Here is a 20,634-nt window from a genome sequence, read left to right on the forward strand (position 1 = left end):
TCTGATTATTGCGGCAAATAAAAGGAACTTCAATTCTAGAAAAGTTCGATTTCTCCCAGTCAAATGTATCTCAAGAGGAGATAACCGGTATTTACTATGAAATCATGTTTATTTGAAAATTAACAACCAAATGACAGTTAGTTCAAAGAAAATTCTCTCGATAAAATTAATTTTTTTCTGTCAGTGCGATCTGTTTTTTTGATGTTACATTTTTTCCGCAGAATCTTTCCTTTTAGCTGAAGTCATCGCTTTTTTCATTTTAATGATCGCGATAATTATCACGATATTAGTGCATTACGACAGAACAATACAAATTCATTTCTCCTAAATTTCAAAATAATTTGATATTCAGAATTTCGAATTCTCGATGAATGTATCAAGCTTGATACCATGCGAAGCTTCAGTCAGAAATACCCAGTTAAAGCTCTGTGAATTCTCCAATCAATGCAATTGCAGCGTAAAACAATCGCGAATGGTCAGCATTCAATTAATTTAACTTGTGTAATCCGACAATATGACGTATATCAATGTCGAATTTAGCTTCGCAATTTGCGGCCACTAGAATTTTTCGCGAAGGGAATAATCAATGAGTGCCACACTCATAGGTTTTATTTACAATTAATGAGCGGATTCTTTTGGAGGGGTTTCCATTGAATCATCGGTGAGATTCATGCATTAATTGCCGATGCACAACGCATTCGACAATAGCGTGGACCATGCACAGGCTCTGTTTATGAGGGAGTTAAATTTTCGATTCAATTCTCAACTACGATTCATTAATTGTTCGCGAATAATTCATTGATTTTAACGCTCTGTAGTCAACTGAATGATTTATTAACTATGAAGCTTGCGGAAAAATCTAGGGGTGATCCCTAGAAGAGTGACATTGAATTAGATTTGAGTGGAAAAGGCGTGTGAAATCTCATATGTGAGTTGACGATTTAAGTAAATTATTTGATATCAAGTGGAAATAGAACAAAAATTTCACAACTCACTATGAATTTTCTGTCAAGACGTTGGCCGCTTGAGAGAATGTCCGGGATCCGCATAAATAAGTCGAGAGTTTCACAGTTTACATTAAATTTTCATTTCAGCATGAATATTCAGTATTGAATTGGGGAGAAATTTAATTATTATTTTACAACTCAAGAATATATTCACCTGAGTTGTCCCAATTTCACTCATTTCACTGTACACTGAGAGAAAAACGAACACGGTGTCAAACAAGTCTTGTTTGGGCCAACAAAATCGCTAGTTGAAAATTGCAAAAAAAAAATTTGTTTGTTTCGAATTTGAAAGTCTCAAACATGAATAATTGTTCTGCTTTCGACAGCAACGAAATATTTGGTTCAAGAGGCGGATAATTCACACCAGACGGTGCCTTTTCAGGATGAAAATATCTCATATAGAGGAAAATTTATCAACAAATATTTTATCCCTAAGTTACAAGATTGCTATCATATCATTATTATTGTTTCATTTAAGGGTTCATTTCTTGTCTGTGATTATTAGACTCTTATCATTATTCTTATTATCACAATGAATAAATATTAACCTTCTATTACAATTTACCGCGCGCCCTCTTCCTGGTACAGGCGAAAAAGTGCGGGGGAGCTCGCATAACGAACTGCTGAGATAAAAATTGTTATCAGAGTGCCTACTGAATATTTAAATCAATTTTTTCAATGCCTCTCTTTAGCGATTCCACCCCAGTTAACAGATGGACCGAATCCAGAATTCCCGGGGCTGTCGCGACTCGTGGAGATCCGTGAATCACCGGATGTGGGGAGGCATGCAGTAGCAGCGGGTGATGTACGAGTTGGAGATACTCTTGCGACAGAACCCCCATTAGCTTCGTGTCTTCTGCCAGATTATTATGGGACTCACTGTCATCACTGTTTTGTTAGGTGAGTTTGCAGGATAAAGAATCTTTGGAACAGAATTTTGCGCGAATTTGGTGTTGACAAATACGATAAATTTCGAACTGGATGATGAATAGAGGCGTTCGTATTAACATATTATGAGGGTACTGATTCATTTATTAAAATCACATCTGAATAGTCTGACGTATCTTATTATTGCATGAAGAGAGAAAAAATCAAACGATTTATTTAACTTTACATTAACTTCATTTCGATTAAGGGAAGAGTACTATGAGTTTTAAAAGTCGTGGGTTATTGGAGTGAGACTTTTCATATGTTGAAAATCCATTATATAGATCTGAAAACGAATAATTAGTGCAAAAAAAATTTTTTTTATTGTTCGTTTGCCCGAAAACGCTTAAACTGCCGAAAACAGTCCAGGGCCTCCAATTTTTTAGCTAGGAAGGATTTTTTTTTTCAACATTTTCAGAAAAATATGTGGAATAACAATCACGAGCTAGTTTTTTTAAAATTCGCCTCTTACATGGCTAAATTTGCTTTTTTGTATTTTTTTACATTAATAGTGAATTGTTTTATATGAACAAAACCGAAATCAGCTGTGTAGGAGTCGAATTTCAATAAACTGGCTCGTAATTTTTGTTCCACACATTTGGAATTTTCCGAAAATTTTGAAAAAAAAAAATCCTTTGTAGCTCAAAAATTGGAGGCCCTGGACTGTTTTTGGCATTTTAAGCGTTTTCGAGCAAACGAACAATAAAAACAATTTTCTTTTGCACTAATTATTCGTTTTCAATTCTATATAATTGATGTTCAACGTATGAAAAATCTCACTCCAATAACCCGCGACTTTTAAAACTCATAGTAGTGTCCCCTTAATCAATATACGCGGAGAGAAAAGTTTAATAAAAAATCATTCTCAGTTACAGAAAAATTGTTCACAATATTGAGCAATCATTCTCGTTCACTGGGATAATTTTTAATGGAATGCAGGGTAAACTTTACGGTTTTGGCACAAATTACCGTCACGTTCAGTAAATTTTCGCCGGCCAACGGAGAAAAATTCACCATTCGTCTCGCATTTTTTCCCGATAGAATGTGATAAAGTACTGAAAATCGAGTTCAGTCCACGATTACTTGACCTGTTCGGTAATTTTTCTCTAGTTTTTCTCTCCGTGTAATAATTTTTATACATTTAATATTGAATACATTTTGTATTCAATAAAAATCTTGTACTCCGTGATATATTTTGCATGAAAATCCAGTGAATCGATATTTTGGGCGGCTGTCAACATTGTAATGAATAACTGTACTGTGTGTTTTCATAGCTCTCCGTTATTTTTGAATATGTCATCCTCAGTGATCGCTCCTGATCAATTTAATGAAGTGTACGATGACATTCATTATCTCATCAAATGAATCATAATGCGCATCCCCTAGCCCCCGACAGATTCCTCTCGAAATTCAAATTATTCCGAATTTATATTCAGAGATATACTCAGACTTGTTGGCACTGGAATGCTCAGTGACAGCCTCGTAATCAAGCTATTCACAATATTTATTCAGGGCATGCTATGCAGCTCTTGTTAGGGGATAGCTGAATGCATTCCGCTGTAATTACTCTCATTCGAGGAAGCCCATTAGTTTATACTAAAGAGAATGATCGGTGAGAGCTACCAGGCTCCTTTCTTTGGTTTCTTTTTCTTCGATTTTTTTTTTCAAAATTCTTTTCTCTGTAAATTCCAATTATCTTTGATTTTTTTTCTACGATCATGCCCGCCTTCCTCTTCCATGAAGCGTGCAAAGTGGCACCTGATTTGTGCAATTTCGACCATTTTTCATTGACTTATGAGACTTTTAGGCGAAAATTTCATTTTGATGTTTTACTTGAAAATTAAACTTCGGTGGCGCTTTTCGATATTTCTAATTTGAGTAAACGGGAATATTAGTGGACCTACCATTTCGAAGGCCATTTTCTGTTCTTTAAAATGATGTTATGTAAATATGATTGGATTAAATTTCCACCAAATTATTCCAGACTGTTTCCATTTTTAGCGTTATACTAGGGGGCCACGCCCCCTGCTCGCTCTATCGTCGTATTCTGACCCCTGTGACCCTTAATCTGACCCTCGTGACCCTCATGATACCCCTTGTGACCCTTATTTAAATCCTTGATTTCTGACCCTCAATTTTGGAGTCTTAATTTCGAACCCCAAATTTTCATTATCAAAAGTTGTTTTGGATTTTTACAATATAAAGAGATATTAAGACCCTTAGTTTGCCCCTTGTAACCTTTAGTTTCTGACCCACATAACCCTTATTTCGACCCTTAATCTGACCCTCATGACCCTTAATCTGATCCTTGTGACACTTATTTAGACCTTTAATCTCACTCTTGTGATCCTTAATCTTGCGACCCTTAATCTGACTCACATAACCCTTGATGTGACACTTGTGACCCTTAATCTGCCCCTCATGACCCTTGATTTTTATCACCAGAAGTCGATTAGGATTTTCGTAATATAGATTATACTTTAAAAATTACATTTTTCATCAATTATCGAGGTTTTGGTCTTGACTACCGGGGATCTGTTATCTATCAATTTTAAGGTCTCAAAGTTATTTTCGAAATACTCCTAATTAATGATCAATGTAAATTTCACAATTTAATAAAAGAAAAATACTAAAAATTGAGAATCTCAGTTAAGGTATTCCATGAAAATGAATAAAACAGTGGGAAATTCAGGGGAATGAGTTCTTGAATTTTCAATTGACATCTTCGAGACGTTTTTCATTACCCATTCATCTCCATGTAAAGACCGAATCCATAGGTTCACTTACCATCTTCATCATCCTCGGAGGCGCCTCTCAGTAAGTGAATCTGACGCCCTACTTATCCTCATGTCGACCAAATTCGCGCAAGTGGGCAATTTCCGAAAGGGAGTTAGGGCCCTCAAGTGAGCACAGGATACATGATACTGTTTATGGTTGGTGCTCGCCCTGTTTTTCATTAACTGTTTTCCATTACGTGTTCCAGTACCTCTTAAATTCTAATATCCAGCGGACCCGTCTGTGATCGTAAACACTTGCTACCTTGATATTTGAGAACGCGAAACAGCTGTGGAAATACTCACTCTCCACAAGGAGCTGAAAGTTTTAGAAAAAGGACCATAAAAAGAAACATAAAAATTACGTTCGGAAACGGGATCGCTAGTGATGCCGTGAGACAAGACAAAACGAGAGTTCTCCACTTTCTTGTATTGTCTCGCCAGGCAGCGAAATTCTCTTTGAGCCTATTAAAATCTGTATTTATGTGAAAATTGATGAAAATGCAATTGGATTCAAGACACTGCACCGTTAGAGGGAAATATTCAGTAAAAATTACGGAACAATTCACGTAATCCGCAATGGGGAATCGTTTTCCGGCAATTTTTATAGGAATGGAAGAGAAGAAATCTGAAACGTTCAGTGAATTTTCAGGTTCATCACCGAACAAAGTACGAAATTGTCACGTAATTTTTCCCAAGGAAGTAAAATCTTACAGAAATTTATCGACTTATTATGCCTCCAAAATAAAAAATTCTTGAACGTTCAACAATTTTTATGAACCTGGTGAGTTATTTCTACGTTCCGTTCCGTTAAATTTCTCAATCGTTGGGGAAAAATTACGGAACGACTTGTTGTCCCCACAGCGGTGAGTCATCAGACGGGTGGTTAATTTTTACGGAACAAATCGTAGAATTTACGTGGCGATTCGTATAATTTCACTTCCGACTCACACTTTTTATTGAATTTTACTTCGCTCGCGGATTACGTTTCGGAACGTAATTTTTACGTGTTTTTTCTGGGAGTTTTTATTGAATTTTTTTCTCCGCGTAGTCAGAGTTTAGTTAGGATTTAATCAGGGCTTAGCCAGGGTTTAACTTAGGTTTCCTCCACATTTTTTCAGACTACGAGCGCCCATGGGCTGCCCTCACTGCAGCACTGTTGCCTTCTGTGGTGTTGGATGCAGGAACGAAGCTATGGAAAGTTATCACAAGTATGAGTGCAAAGTTTTAGCTCTTTTCATAGGTAATGAAACAAATTTAATTAAAACTTACGGGGGAAAGCATTGCAATGATACAAGCCTGTTTTTGCATTTTTTATTTAAAAAAATTCATCGTTTTTTCATTATCTACAAAAAGCGTATTTTACTAGATAAAATTTACTTATTCACTACATTTACTCTGTTTAAATTCTAATCCTCTACAAAAATTTCGTTTTCTACAATAAATCGGCATCACTCATTACTTTAGTAATATTATGAGAAGTTTCACCTCACAATAATTAAGATTTACTTATCTCCATTGAAATTTGAAAAATAATATAATAATTGGCAACTTAATTTCTCAATTACTAGTTGATAAAATAATTCGGAATTTGAATATTTACATTGATGATTATTTTTATAATAACAAAATTGGTGAGTAATATTAACAATTGACATATTCAAAATTTAATTTCAATTCAAAATTGTGATTATGCCGACGTCTGTGTTCCACTTTTACTTGAAAAATCACTCGTTTTTAAATGATCCCAAAATGAATCCAAATGATCCAAAAATTGAAAATGAATTATTTCAACTACAGGTCAAAATGAATTTTCACAAAAAATCAATTTTTCTCTCTAAATTTTCATTCTCTTGGAATTTTTTTTTATTCCAATAAATAAAATATTCCATAATTTTTTTTTAAATTATAGAATTTTGTATCTAAAATTCCGTAATCTACAAAAAAAATTCTGTCCATTGTGCTCTACAGCAACTAGTCAAGATAAATGAACATTTCATTTCGATAAAGTTGTAATTACCCTTTGTACTTGAATTGTCATTTCATATAGTCTCCAATCCCTCACTATTCTCCGCACTTGCAGGGTCTGGAATGAGTATTCTCAGTACACTTGCCCTGCGCATGGTGACCCAAGTAGGCCTCCAAACTTGCCTGAAACTCCACCGTAAGTGCAAGGAGATTGCGGAATTCAAAACCACGAGAAACGAGTTGGAAAGTCAAAGTGAAGCTTCTGCAAAGCCCGAGGGTGGCATGAGTAAATCCGCTAAACGGCGTTTGAGGAAGAAAAAACTTCTGGAACATTCACAGCAGATGAAAGGCACTGGAGATGTGGATTTCCGGGCGTATGAACTCGTTACTCACGAATCAATGAGGTCACCTAGTGATTTTTTTGAACGAACACTCATGGCCGCTTTTCTGCTCAAATGTCTGATGACTGTTGACTTCTTTGGAAGCACGCGAGCGAGTATTAGTACGTATGTTTGACCTTTTGCAGCTCCAATGAATTAATCAGGAATATTCGGATGAAATCAATAATGAAGTCGTGAAATGTCACAGAATTAATTAATTTCCTCTTTCTTTTTAAATGAAGAGGGAAAAAAGTCGTTCAGCAAAAAAGGAAACAAGTCTAGTGAGAATTTCAATATTTTTAGTAGAATTTCAAAAAATATAGACAAACCTACATAAACGTAAATTACGTTTTGCTCAGTGTGAAATACGCAAAAAATCATTTACTCAAATGATCAATTAATTATTTACTCAATGAATCAATTTACTCAAATTTCAAGGAATTGCGTCACTGAAAACTCCCAATTTGATGGAAGAGATCAATGAAAACTGTAAATTTCAGTTTAACCATTCCGTGAAAATGAATAAAATCATTGATAAATCTGTAAAATCTGTGTTAATAAATTCTCGAATTCCCAATTAATTGAAAATCCTCTCGAGATAATTCCGTAACTCACAGCACAAAATAAATTGACTCGTTATTTTTACATCTGTAAAATGAAGGAAACAAACTGAATCCCTTGTTATGAAGAAGACAATCAATTTTTATTCATCGGATTTTTCTGCCCTTCTGAACATAGACTCTCCGACAGACGAGGAGATAACAATAGGCTCACTTCTGCTCCGCAATCTGCAATTACTTCAATTTAACGCTCACGAAATTTTTGAAACCCGCAGTGGTAACGAACACCGCTTTCGGGGTAACAAAACCGTCTACCTGGGGATAGCTATTTATGCGAGCGTGGCACGCTTCAATCATGATTGTTACCCCGCTGTCACGAGGTAAGTGCGTGATGGATTTCAATGGATAATTTGCTAATTAACATTATTAATAGGACGGCGTCACGTGAGTTAGGACGAGTGTCCCAGCTATCTAGGGAAATCGTGATTATTCAGGGAGATGGCACATTTTTATAATCATGTGGGGAAGGGTTGGCTCGTCTGGCGATTAATAGCGGATCTCATATTCTTACCACAGGATTAACACTTCACCCGGAGAAATATTGTATTTAAATTCAATACACTTCATTTGAATCAAATAAATGGATTTATTCAAATAACTCCTAACAAAACTTCTGCTCAAATTCAACCTGACATTTATTTGCGTTTTTATTCATGTCGAATAAACTGTTTTATGACAAAAGAAAAATTGTTTCCTCGATCTAAATTTCAAGTTCATTTATTAGAACTTGAATCACAATTCAAACGGCGAAGAAAACGAATTTATTGACATGAAATAATCGTTCATTTGAAATAATCGTTCACATCATTGAAGTCTGGAGTTATTACGGGATTTTCGTGTCATACAGAAACGTTGGAACTAAATGAATTTATAGGCTAAAAGAAAATTGTGACTTGAATAAAAGCTCTTCTCTAAATTTATTACCAACACTCATCCGGAAAGGTTAACAATTTTTGGTTGATTCATCTGGCGATCAATAGAGCACCTCCGGCAATGAACGAACCGGTGAAAGCGAAATTATTCAACTTGCCATATTTCTACCCCAGCATCAACGCTTCAGCCGGAGAAAAGGTGCATTCAAATTCAATACACTTCATTTGAATGAAATTAATGGGTTTATTCGAATAATTCATAAGAAAGCTCCTATTCCAATTCAAACTTGATATTTATTTGCGCTTTTATTCACGTCGAATGGATCGTTTTTATGAAAGAGAAAAAATTGTTGCCCCGATCTAAATAAAAAGTGCATTGGTTAGGAATTAAATCGTTATTTAAATGGCGAACAGGAAGAATTGAATGACATCAAATAATATAACGAATGAATTAATTTATTTATTTATTCTTTTCATATTATCGAAGTCTGACATTATTACGGAATTTTCGGGAATGTTAACAATTTTGACGATTATGACACAACACTCACACAATTTATTTATTTATTCTTTTCATATTATCGAAGTCTGACACTATTACGGAATTTTCGGGAATGTTAACAATTTTGACGATTATGACACAATCGTAGTGAGTTGCCTCGGGTATTTATAAACGACACGGAGAGAAATATTCAGTAAAAATAACGGAACAATTCACGTAATCCGAAATGGGGAATCGTTTTCCGGCAATTTTTATAGGAATGGGAGAGAAGAAATCTGAAACGTTCAGTGAATTTTCAGGTTCATCACCGAACAAAGTACGAAATTGTCACGTAATTTTTCCCGAAGAAGTAAAATCTTACAGAAAATTGCCGACTTATTATGCCTCCAAAATCAAAAATTCTTGAACGTTCAACAATTTTTATGAAGCTGGTGAGTTATTTCTACGTTCCGTTCCGTAAAATTTCTCAATCGTTGGGGAAAAATTACGGAATGACTTGTTGTCCCCACAGCGGTGAGTCATCAGACGGCTGGTTAATTTTTACGGAACAAATCGTAGAATTTACGTGGCGATTCGTGCAATTTCACTTCCGACTCACACTTTTTATCAAATTTTACTTCGCTCAGGATTACGTTTCGAAACGTAATTCTTACGTTTTGTTCTGGTAATTATTATTGAATTTTTCTCTCCGTGTATTCAATTGAAGAACTGTTCATTCATACTTTCACCAAAAAAATTAAAGAATGAAATACACACAAATCAGTAATTTTTATACTATCGTGTTTGTGAAGACACTCAATGAGACAAGCCGCAAGGGTAGAGCCACTTTAACCGCCGAATTGAAGGAGGTAAATCACATTTGACTGGTTTCCCGTAGTATTCCCCTCAATCAGAGGGATTTAATCACGACACTCCCGGCAAATTCATCATGCCTGAGCCCGTGGGACCAGTGCCAATGCCTCGTAATCAAACAGATGCTATTTACCCCGATCGAATGAGTGTTTCCTCCGCTCGTTGTTCACTGTATTTCAGTGCATTAATTACGGAATTACGGGATTAATGGTTCTGTTGTAATGATGGAAGGTACTTCACGGGCCGGGACATTGTCATAAGGGCGACGCGCCCGTTGAAGCCGGGAGAGGTGGTTGCCGAGAATTACGGACCGATTTTCATGAAGAGGAGTCTCAAAGAACGGCAGAGGGTACTCAGTGGACGCTATTGGTTCAAGTGCACTTGCAGAGCTTGTACTGAGAATTGGCCGGATTTTGATGGACTCGTTGATTACTCGACACGATTGAGGTGAGATTTCAATTGGAGTGCGGTTAAGGGCGCGCTGAGAGAAACAATTAGCTCTGCGGAAAAATTATGCTCCCCTGAAGAGACCTTTTGTCGTGTTGAATGACTTTACTTGGGGACAAAAAGGAAAGTTTCCACTGAAACATGATGATTTTCGTAGTAGTAATTTATCTCGTGAGACATTTATGTGTCTTTCGGGTAAATAGATTCGTTCTACAGAGAATTATATGAGGCTCCGGTTTTATCAAGTGAATGGTATTGAGTAGTGTATATCTTTGGCCAATAAACATTTATAATTTCCATGGAGCAAATAATAATTTTAAGAGGAAACTACAATTTTTTTGCCGATAACTGTGTTATTGGCGGAACTAAATAATTTCGAGGGGACAATTTTTTTTGGGACAAAAATATTCTTTCCTCGTCAATGTATTCTTTCTATAGTATAAACCTATGGAGTTCTCTCAGATCAAATGATTGTCGTACAATAGATTATATTTTCCTCCTCAAGTAAATCTGTTCCACTCCGTCCAAGATTCTCACACGGAAAGTGTAGTTTTTCCGAAGAGCTAATTTTTTCTCTCAGTGGGATTGTACGAAGAGAAAAGAATTGACGAATAACAATGTTCAGTGGAAAAAATTATATTGTAAAATCGACTAAATTTTTTTAATCGAGTAAAATCGAGAGATCTGCTTTTTTCCATTATAATGTGTTAATTTTTTTCTATCGAAAATTTTCTGTTTTTCATTGAATTGTTCCTTACACACAGAGAAGTTGTTTATTTTAATTAAATAAACTTCATTTGAATGGAACGATGAATTCATTTGAACAGATCGTGATAAAGCTTTTATTCACATCTGAATTTTATTTTTAATAATTTTTTCATTCATATAAAAAAATAATTTTTAACTGAAAAAAATATTTCCTTGAATCTAGTGGAAAATTTATTAGGAATTAACAAATTTTTTAAATTTATTGATATAACCAAAACATTTTTACTTGATTAGATGTATGAAGTTTAATGATTTCCACCAAAAATATTCACGAAACGCTCAGATAAATTTATAATAAAGAGTTTTATTCGTTTCAAACGCGTCATGACGACCTTTTTGCTGGGTGCACTTAATAAGAAAACTCTGAATAACGAATTCAAATCAATATTCAGTCGTCGGATCGGAAATAAATCTCGTAAAATGTGAATGAGAAGAGTTTTTTTTATCTCGCTCCATCTTCCGTTCGAACATATTCAGCTTCATCAAAGGATTCATGTGAGTATTGGAATCGATCCGGGAAGGCTAGGTACAGAGACACAAAGGAACCCGTGGACTATCAATTCCGAAATATGCCAATTGATGTATTGATACACATCGAAATTCTATCAGAACCTGTATGAGGGAAACGAGCATCTCCACTTTCTCGGAAAACTTTTCAATTTGAATGCATCAAATGCACTAGATTTCTAGATTTCATACAACAAATAATGAAAAGGAGATTGCAGGAGAGGGACTGACAGCGACGGCAGAGTAAATATTGAATCATTTCCATAGAGAAATATTCGATTTCTACGTCAAGATAATGGACGATATTTTTCGTCGTGAATTTTTTATTCCAAAGGAACGCTTCTCAATGTTTTTCTTGGTCCACTTCTTTTAAAGATAATGAATCGAATATAAGATGATTACATTTACGATAACTTCAGTCGTGAAAAATTCAATTTATGGACTTTTAACAATCCAAGAATTTTCTGTGAGCCGCGTTACTCACGTCAAGGGGAAAATCCTCGCTTATGTCAGACCGAGAGATCACAAAAATTCATCATGACGAATCAAATTTTCTTCAGCGATGAGACGAATTTTCTCGGATAAATTAATAAATATCGAAATTTTACCAGACATTTCTCGCAAAACTTTTCAATTTAAATGTATTAAATTCACTAGATTTCTAGATTTTATACAACAAATAATGAAAAGGAGATTGCAGGAGAGGGACTCAATGCGATGGCAGAGTAAATATTGAATCATTTCCACAGAGAAATATTCAAATTCTAGGTCAAAATGATGGACGATACTTTCCGTCGTGAATTTTTTATTTCAAAGGAACGCTTCTCAATATTTTTCTGGATCCACTTCTTTCAGAAATAATGAATCGAAATTAAAGATGATTACGTTTCTTAACTTCAGTCATGAAAAATTCAATTTCTAAACTTTCGACAATGCCAAGGATTTCCTTTGAGCCTCGTTACTTACATTAAGGGGAAAGGCCACGCTTCTGTCAGACCGGGAGATCACGAAAGTTCATCATAACGAATCAAATTTTATTCAGCGATAAGGAAAGTTTTCTCGTATCTGGTTTCCATCCCAATGCAGACATGAACAGTTTCCGTAAGAGGAGGAGTTACTGTGGACTCTGAATTTTCATATAAAAACTCTCCGTGAATTTTACCGGTTGAAACTATTATGAGAGCAGGGATGTGACTGGGAAAAATTCATACTGTTAAACATTCCTGCTTGGATTTCGATAAAGTATCCTTGGAATTTAATTAAAGATTTGGATTCTCACGGTTTCACTGCGAATTACATTTAAATTGACGATTTTTCGTAGAGAATTGCATATTAACGTCAAGCGGATTTTCCCATTAATTTTATTATGAGAAGTCACTTGTGTTTTTTCGACAAAACTTAAGTTTTAGTGAACAATTCATCATAATTATTCAGTGTTACTGGAAAATTCGGTTTCATTTTTTTTAATGTCTCTTAGGAATTTTAGAAAAAATTTTGTTAGGAATTTTTTATAAAGGTTCTTTGGAAATCAAATAGTCTCAATCTCTATATAATTGCTGGTTTCCACGAAAGATTACGTGTATAAATAGTTAATTTAATAGTCACACGAAAGTTGATAAAATCTTCTCGTTCGCAACTTTTCTCTTTTTTTCCTGTTTATCGCAACTCAATCATGCCTTCATCTACCACTTATATGTACACAATTCAACACTTCAATTTACCATGTATAAATGAATGTATTTAAGGATATCCAAGCATCTATTCAATTCTATTCATCAGATTCAACCATTTTCAATCATCAAATTTGTCAATTAAATTGGGTGAGAAAAATTTGAAAAAAAAATCACGAATATTCAGCGTCATTCAAATAAAATTTTGCACATAATTATTATTTCCTTAAACATTCGTTGTTTATAAATAAATAATTGAAATTGTTTAAACTTCGGGAAACCGTATTTTTCTAGGCATGAAGTTAATTTCTGGTCAAATTCTGAATGTGAATAAATTTGTTACGATTCCGAATAACCAATTTTTATGATGGAAAATTGATTATTTATAAATTATTTATAGAACAATTGCAATTATTAAATTATTTCATTGATCTTCCCACCAAAATCGCAAACTTTCTAATTTTTTTTTCCGATTTTTTAAATGTTTTCTAACGGTTCAATAAAATCATTGTCAAATAGCCGGAAACTTGGGGTCAAATGGGGCTCAAATGAAAGCTCTGATGTTCGACTACAAAACTGGAAAGGCATTTGACTCGCAAAAGAATAGCTAAAGTACTCGGACATCCTCAATTTGACCCTACACATGTCTCTATAAACAATACATAAATAAATAGATTTTCCACTTAATTGTGTTACGAACAATGAGTCGTAATCAAATTTCAAAGACAAAATTCCTCTCCACTGTCTCTAAAATTAATACAAAATATAAAATTGTAGTTAATTCAAAGAACAGCAGCCGATCGTAAATTTCGCTTGTGTTTACACTCCCCATCTAAAAGGGAAAAAATTCCAGACTTCCCGAAAATGCACGTCAAGTGCTCATTTATTACTAATCCCCAGTTCCGAAATTTATGAATAGACAGAGTGTCTCCAGTCCCTCAGAAATTGTGAAATTTACTATCTTGTTTTCCGCTCGCAAGACGGTCGTAAAGTCGGGGAGATTGCCCCGACCCAGACCCAGCAATGGCCAATAAGAAAGTGCGAACAAGAGAATCTCCACCCTCTCTCAAGCAACTTCCAATGGAAATATGTAAAACTGTGAAATGACCAGTGAAACCCCCCTCTAACCCCCTTCTCAAACCCTTCCACAATCTTCGAGAAACGAAAAGGCAAAATGTAAGAAGTCAGTTTAGTGTTGCTCTGACAACAGCCGAGAAATCCATGAATACAAAGTTTTATCACTTTTCCATTTTATTACTCTGAAATGATAAAATGTAATTTAGTGTGCAATTCAGTAATGAGGAAAGAGGCAAAATATAAAACGAAGGGGTTTGTGAAATTCAAGAAATCAGTGCTGATATTAACTTTTTTTTTAAATTAGAATGGACTCGAGTGCTCATCTGTTATCTCATTTACTTGTTGAAGAGTGTGAAGAACTTGTTTTCTCTCATTAAAATTTCAAATGTATTGAATTTTATACGCTTATGATGCATTATAAACCGACGTCGGTGGCCGAGTAGACTAGACGCAAGTCTACACTGAGAGAGAAACAAACACGTTGTCAAACAAATTTTGTTTGGGCCAACAAAATCGCTAGTTGAAAATTGCCAAAAAAGAATTTGTTCGGTTCGAATTTGAAAGTCTCAAACATGAATAATTGCTCTCCTTTCGACAGCAACGACATATTTGGCTCAAGAGGCGGATAATTCACACCAGACGGTGCCTTTTCAGGATGAACATATCTCACATAGAGGAAAATTTATCAACAAATATTTTATCCCTAAGTTACAAGATTGCTATCGTATCATTATTATTGTTTCATTTGAGGGTTCATTTCTTCTCTGTGATTATTTGACAGCCGAAACGAAAAACTACTATCCCTTGTTTCGCATAAAACAAAGATTTTTCGGGGGCAAAATACGTATGGGAGTATCGAATAACGAAGGAGTAGTGCTGGAAATGACATTTCTTGCGTGCACAGAGAATGCCATTTTTTTTTAACTACTAAATCTATTTTTGCGACAAAAATTTTTCATTCCGGCGCACTCTCTCCATGTTTGGCACAAAAAAATCCTTTTTTGATAATTTTCAAAAAGCTATATTCTTGGCACAAGTAAGACTTGTTTGAGAACTTTGTCCTTTTCTCTCAGTGTAGTGTGCGGAAGGTTGCGCGTTCGATCCCATGTGGTACCGAATTTTAATTCAATTCAATTCCTTTGGTTGGCTATATCCCCCTGATGGAGGCCACAAAAAAATTTATAACAATATCAAATAAAGGATTTTGACCCTCTTGACCTACACGGAGAAAATTATTTGGTGAATTTCAACGACTAATTGTTAAATTTCAAGTTGTTGAAATGCGATAACTGGTTGGTAATTCATTTTCTCAACAACTAGTTTTTGAAATTCACCAAATAATTTTTTCGTATATGTGGATAATGAAAATTACAATAATTAATTATCCGTTGTCCACCTATTAATCATAATCGAGGATTTGGGTTGATGAGGGTATACGGCTGGGGTTACTCCGTTGGCAAGAAGCACTTTACCTGAGACTCCGGCGGGCGGAAGGTTGCTAATAGAGTAACCGCCTGTACCGGCGTGACTTTCCTGTGGTTTCCCTTGCTACTCCTATGTTCTATATTAGATTTATTATTAATCTATAAGAGTGCGAATGGGGCGCAACGTAGAATCCACAGTCGCACGCGTAGCGTTAGATAGAGTCCTGAGTGGGGCCCGAATGCATTACAAAAATTAATGATCCATGTAAAAAAATTCAATTAATGATGTCGATGAGTGTTGAGTGAAGAATTTCCTGAAGGTGTAAAATCACAAAGATGTTTCATCTCAATTTTCCACATTCGAATATTTTCCCGAACTAAAACAAACCATTCCATTTTTACAATTCTGTTCAAGCCCACTCCCCTCAATTCCTCCGACTTATTTTGCAGATGCACAACTGAAGGATGTAGAGGATCACTCCACCGATTGAAAAACGGAAATCCGAGTATCAAATGTACAACTTGTCAACGAAAGATAAATCTGAAAGAGCGTATTGCGCGACTGGAGGAATGCGAGGAGGAGTATAAACGTGGATTCACGAGTATGGAGGAGGAAAAGTCGGATGAGGCTTTGCGTCAAGTGGCGCAAGCACTTGAAAAATTTCACATGCATGCCTGGCCGCCTCACAGGGATACGCATTTGGCGGAAATAGCACTGGCTGCTTGTATGGCGGAGAATGGAAATGCGTGGAAAATTTTTACCGAATGATCTCCCTCGGGCTATTCCAGGCCGAGTTATTGCATATCCGTATGATATCTGATATTCATGGTTGGGAAATGGTTGCGAGTGGAAGGGATGTTTTCGCGTTCAGAGGATGGACATCCTGGGATTAATAATCACTGAGTGAACGTTTCGATGAGTTTATAACCAAATAACGCTAACGGAAATATAATTGGAAATTCGATGATTTTATTTTCAATTTTATGAAATGTAAAAAGTTGAAATAAAAGGGATGGTGGTGCGCAATTTAATTATCCATTGGACTGTCGAGTTGCTTCATCAATATTGTATGGAGTCTATTTCCGTATGTAGAAAATTGAAATAAATGAAATTGGATGGATGGACGTTGGGTTGGATTCGAGATTTTTTTTCGCCTGAATTGAGTGAAAAAACGGGTGCCCGGAATTAAATGACGTCACTTTTTCAAATGAGAAGTCTGAGAGAAGAAATTAGTTCTGCGGAAAAATTATATGTTCCCCTGAGGAGATCTTTTGACGGGTTGAATCAATTTACTTGGGGATAAAGAAGAAAGTTCCCACCGAAACATGATAATTTTTGTAGTAGTAATTGTTCTCGTGAGACATTTATGTCTTTCGGGTGAATACAGTCGTTCTACAGAGAATTATATGAGGCTTTGGTTTTATCAAGTGAATGTTATTGAGTAGTGTATATCTTTGGCCAATAAACACTTATAATTTCCATGGAACAAATGATAATTTCAAGAGAAAACTACAATTTTCTTGCCGAAAACTGGGTTATTGGCAAAACTAAATAATTTCGAGGGGACAATTTTTTTTGGGAAAAAAATATTCTTTCCTCGTCAATGTATTCTTTCTATGGTATAAACCTATGGAGTTCTCTTAGATCAAATGATTGTCGTACAATAGATTACATTTTTTCCTGCCAACAGTTCGAATTCTTCTAGGGTTAATTCTGATGATCACGACAAAAATTTAATTTGTGTCCGGGGAACGCAATAAATTTTTTCGTTCGGATGAGAATGTTTCCCATATTTTCCGCGAATAAAATATTCATAAAGCCAATATTATGCGAGCAAACGAATCCCCGGTCATTAATTAACAGTGGCAGAACTTTTCGACGCATATTTGACAAAGTGAAGCTCGCGGTAACATCACTGGCAGTTTAATAATTCCATGTTTGTGTCAATAAAGATGAAAATGATGAAGGGATGTATTGTGAGTGCGGACTTTAATCATCATTTTTGTAATTGCTCGCGGTTTACTTCCACATGGGCAAAAATTTTAATAAACGAAATTGCGTGAATTACCACCGCCACTCGTTCGTTTGGGGGACATGAAAAAATGCATGTCCACGAAATGAAATGAAATGCTGCACCCCCAGATGAGAATATTTCCCGAATTTTCCGGGGATAAAATATTCATGACGCCAACATTACTGGATTGTAGAATCCAAGATATTGCGTGCAGTATTCGTACTCGTATCTGTTGAGTGGATGGGCAAATGTTGCCATGAACATTTAATCCTCGTAAATTCCACTTCCTGTTCCGCTATCGTGACATTATCATAATTGGCTCTGGCTATTGTTCCGTCAACAACGAGGGTCGCGTCCACTCGTGACGATTGCATGATGGGTAGGTAAAAAGCGATGGTGGGCTGTAAGAGAATGCTGTGCGAATCCCGGAGATATTTACGGGCGGGGGATTTAGACGGATCGATGAAAGAGGAATTCAATGCAGTTTTATGACGAATCGTTGCTGTTCAAAATTTTTGGGTGAAATTCCCGGTACATTTCTTGGAAATTTTTATCCCATTGCAAAAGGCAATATGACCGATGCGAATCATATTACAATAAATGATTTGCTCATGTTCTAATTCCTACGCTCACTGAATAAGATTTTACTCAGAATTACAATTCAATTCCTTATAGAACACACTTTAGAGTGTGAATTTCTGGAATTCAACGTTTGTTGATACTCTGGTAAAAGTGCGTGCCCACACTGTTATCAATTTTTAGTTAGTTCACACGGTAATTCAATTAATCTGTTGTTCATCTCATCAATATAATTCCGTGCTTAGAATATTGTCATCTCGTGTTTTCAGCACCAAATTAAAAATTAAAACTTCATTTGGAATATTGAGTCACAGATTATTTTCGTCACTGAAGCATTTCGTCACTGAAGATGTGAAATATTATGGAAAATGCATGAAAACGCTAAATTTCAGTTCAATTACTGATCAACGAAAAAAAAATTTAATGCAGTTTTATAACGACTCATCATTGTCAAAAATTTTTGACTGAAATTTCCAGTAGACTCCGGGATTTTTATCACATTACAGTTCAATTATTCCACGATAATTAACAGTAATCAGGAAAATTCAGGTAAATATATTCTTGAAGCTTCAATTAATTGAAAATGCCGCATAATGTGGCACTGAATATTCATAATTTGGCACGGAAAATTCTCATTCCCCTACAGCTCAACAATTAAAAAATTCATTGAGTTTTCTATAACTGAAATGTCACGATTTCAAGAAAATAAGATTAATGCTGTTATTGCATGGCATATGTTTATTGAATGAGGATTATATATTAATTTTTCTATTGAAAAATCACGAAAAACTGAGAAGTCACAGCCAGTCGAAGAATACGTCATAATGCAGACGTTTTCAATGTCCTCCAACTCATTAATTTCCCACCAATCCCCAAAATAAAATAATACGTATCTAATATTTTTCATGAAATTATCCAGTAATAGAGCCCATATCATGCAGAAGCCAATGGAGACTGCGTTCCACTCGCCAGGGATTAATCAGGAAAAATAAATAAAACCACTGAAGTACAGTTTCATGACTTTTACGATTTTTTTGTTCAATTTATTTTTTATAATGCACATGTTTCGTGAAAAAATTAAATTCCATTTATGAAAATTATCATTTAGCGCTTTTCAATGTTTCGGTACAAAATTCACTGGGCAGTCGACGTGGTTTCATCACTCCATCAAAACAATTACTGCCACGTTCAACGCATTTTAATTATATCGGTTAATCCAAGTGATTGGGCTATCACCAAGCCCGCAAAATTGTTTTTCCATAAAAAGGAAGAATTCGGTGAATGCCAAACTAATACCATTCATCTCCCTCCTTCTTCCTCCCCCTCTGCATGTACATCATGCGAGATATCAATTCAGATCTAATTGACTGTTTGAAAATTTCAACATTTTTCAACATGCTTTATCTCATCTTTATTAAATATCAGTAACGAAGTTCTAAATGGAATTTAGAGAGGACTGATCGTGCGTTCTTCATCCGAGCTATTGAATTTTGTAAAAACCTCAATTCACTCATATATTTTCTCATTCCAATGAATTTGATACAAACAAATTTTCGAAATAATTAGCATTCCATTGACGAAAAGGAGAGGCAGGAGGTGACATAAATCCCGAGACTCGTTTCAACACTGGATCTCCACACGTGGTACAAAAACAAAGCGGCGTGTGTCGCGTCTCGCAATTAATCCCTCTTCCCTCTACTTCCCTCCGATTTTAGAGAATTCCGTCGTCACCTCCAGCCTCTCTTTTATCAAAAAAAAAACTTGTTCACGCGCTCATCCGCGAACACCACACGCTGGACATAGAGACTGGCTGTTATCAAATCGATGGTTCATTATTCTGATTCCTTTTTTGTCGATATTATCACGAGCGAAAAACATTTCATGAAAAAACCTGGCGAATTCGATAGAAATTCACATTAAATTTCTATTGAAACTTTTTCTATTGACCTATTTTCCATAGGAATTTCTCGACATGATTTTATTCCACTCTATTTTTCTTCTTTTTCAACTGAAAAAATGAAATAAAAAATTTGAGACGAAAATTTGAGCCGAAGAATTTCTACAGAAAATATTTCAATAGAATAAATTGTTCAGAAAAATCAAACTCTATTGATTTTTTCTATAGAATATTTTTCAACGACATTTATAGTGAAAAAACACAGTTAAACATCAATTTTTCAAAAGTATCAATAGAAATTCAATAGAATTTTCCAGCGAATTCACCGGGTTTTTCTATTAAATTTAA

The 20,634-nt window shown here is 35.2% G+C and overlaps 1 protein-coding gene across 2 annotated transcripts in view; it reads left to right on the forward strand.

The window, feature by feature from the left end:
- The window catches only part of LOC107035722 (SET and MYND domain-containing protein 4), a 32,774-nt gene extending 15,614 nt beyond the window's left edge, over window positions 1-17,160 (forward strand). For both annotated transcript variants that reach the window (XM_015253284.1, XM_015253285.1), the window contains exons 5-10: window positions 1,700-1,907; window positions 5,830-5,951; window positions 6,792-7,178; window positions 7,795-7,996; window positions 10,134-10,349; window positions 16,246-17,160. In XM_015253284.1, the coding sequence (XP_015108770.1) occupies window positions 1,700-1,907; window positions 5,830-5,951; window positions 6,792-7,178; window positions 7,795-7,996; window positions 10,134-10,349; window positions 16,246-16,564 (1,454 nt within the window). In that variant the 3' untranslated portion in view covers window positions 16,565-17,160. The remainder of the gene's footprint in view (window positions 1-1,699; window positions 1,908-5,829; window positions 5,952-6,791; window positions 7,179-7,794; window positions 7,997-10,133; window positions 10,350-16,245) is intronic.
- The last annotated feature ends 3,474 nt before the right edge of the window (window positions 17,161-20,634 follow it).

The sequence above is a fragment of the Diachasma alloeum genome, unplaced genomic scaffold, assembly GCF_001412515.2.
Source record: "Diachasma alloeum isolate Michigan unplaced genomic scaffold, Dall2.0 Dall_scaffold_00200, whole genome shotgun sequence".
In the NCBI taxonomy this organism is placed as follows: domain Eukaryota; kingdom Metazoa; phylum Arthropoda; class Insecta; order Hymenoptera; family Braconidae; genus Diachasma; species Diachasma alloeum.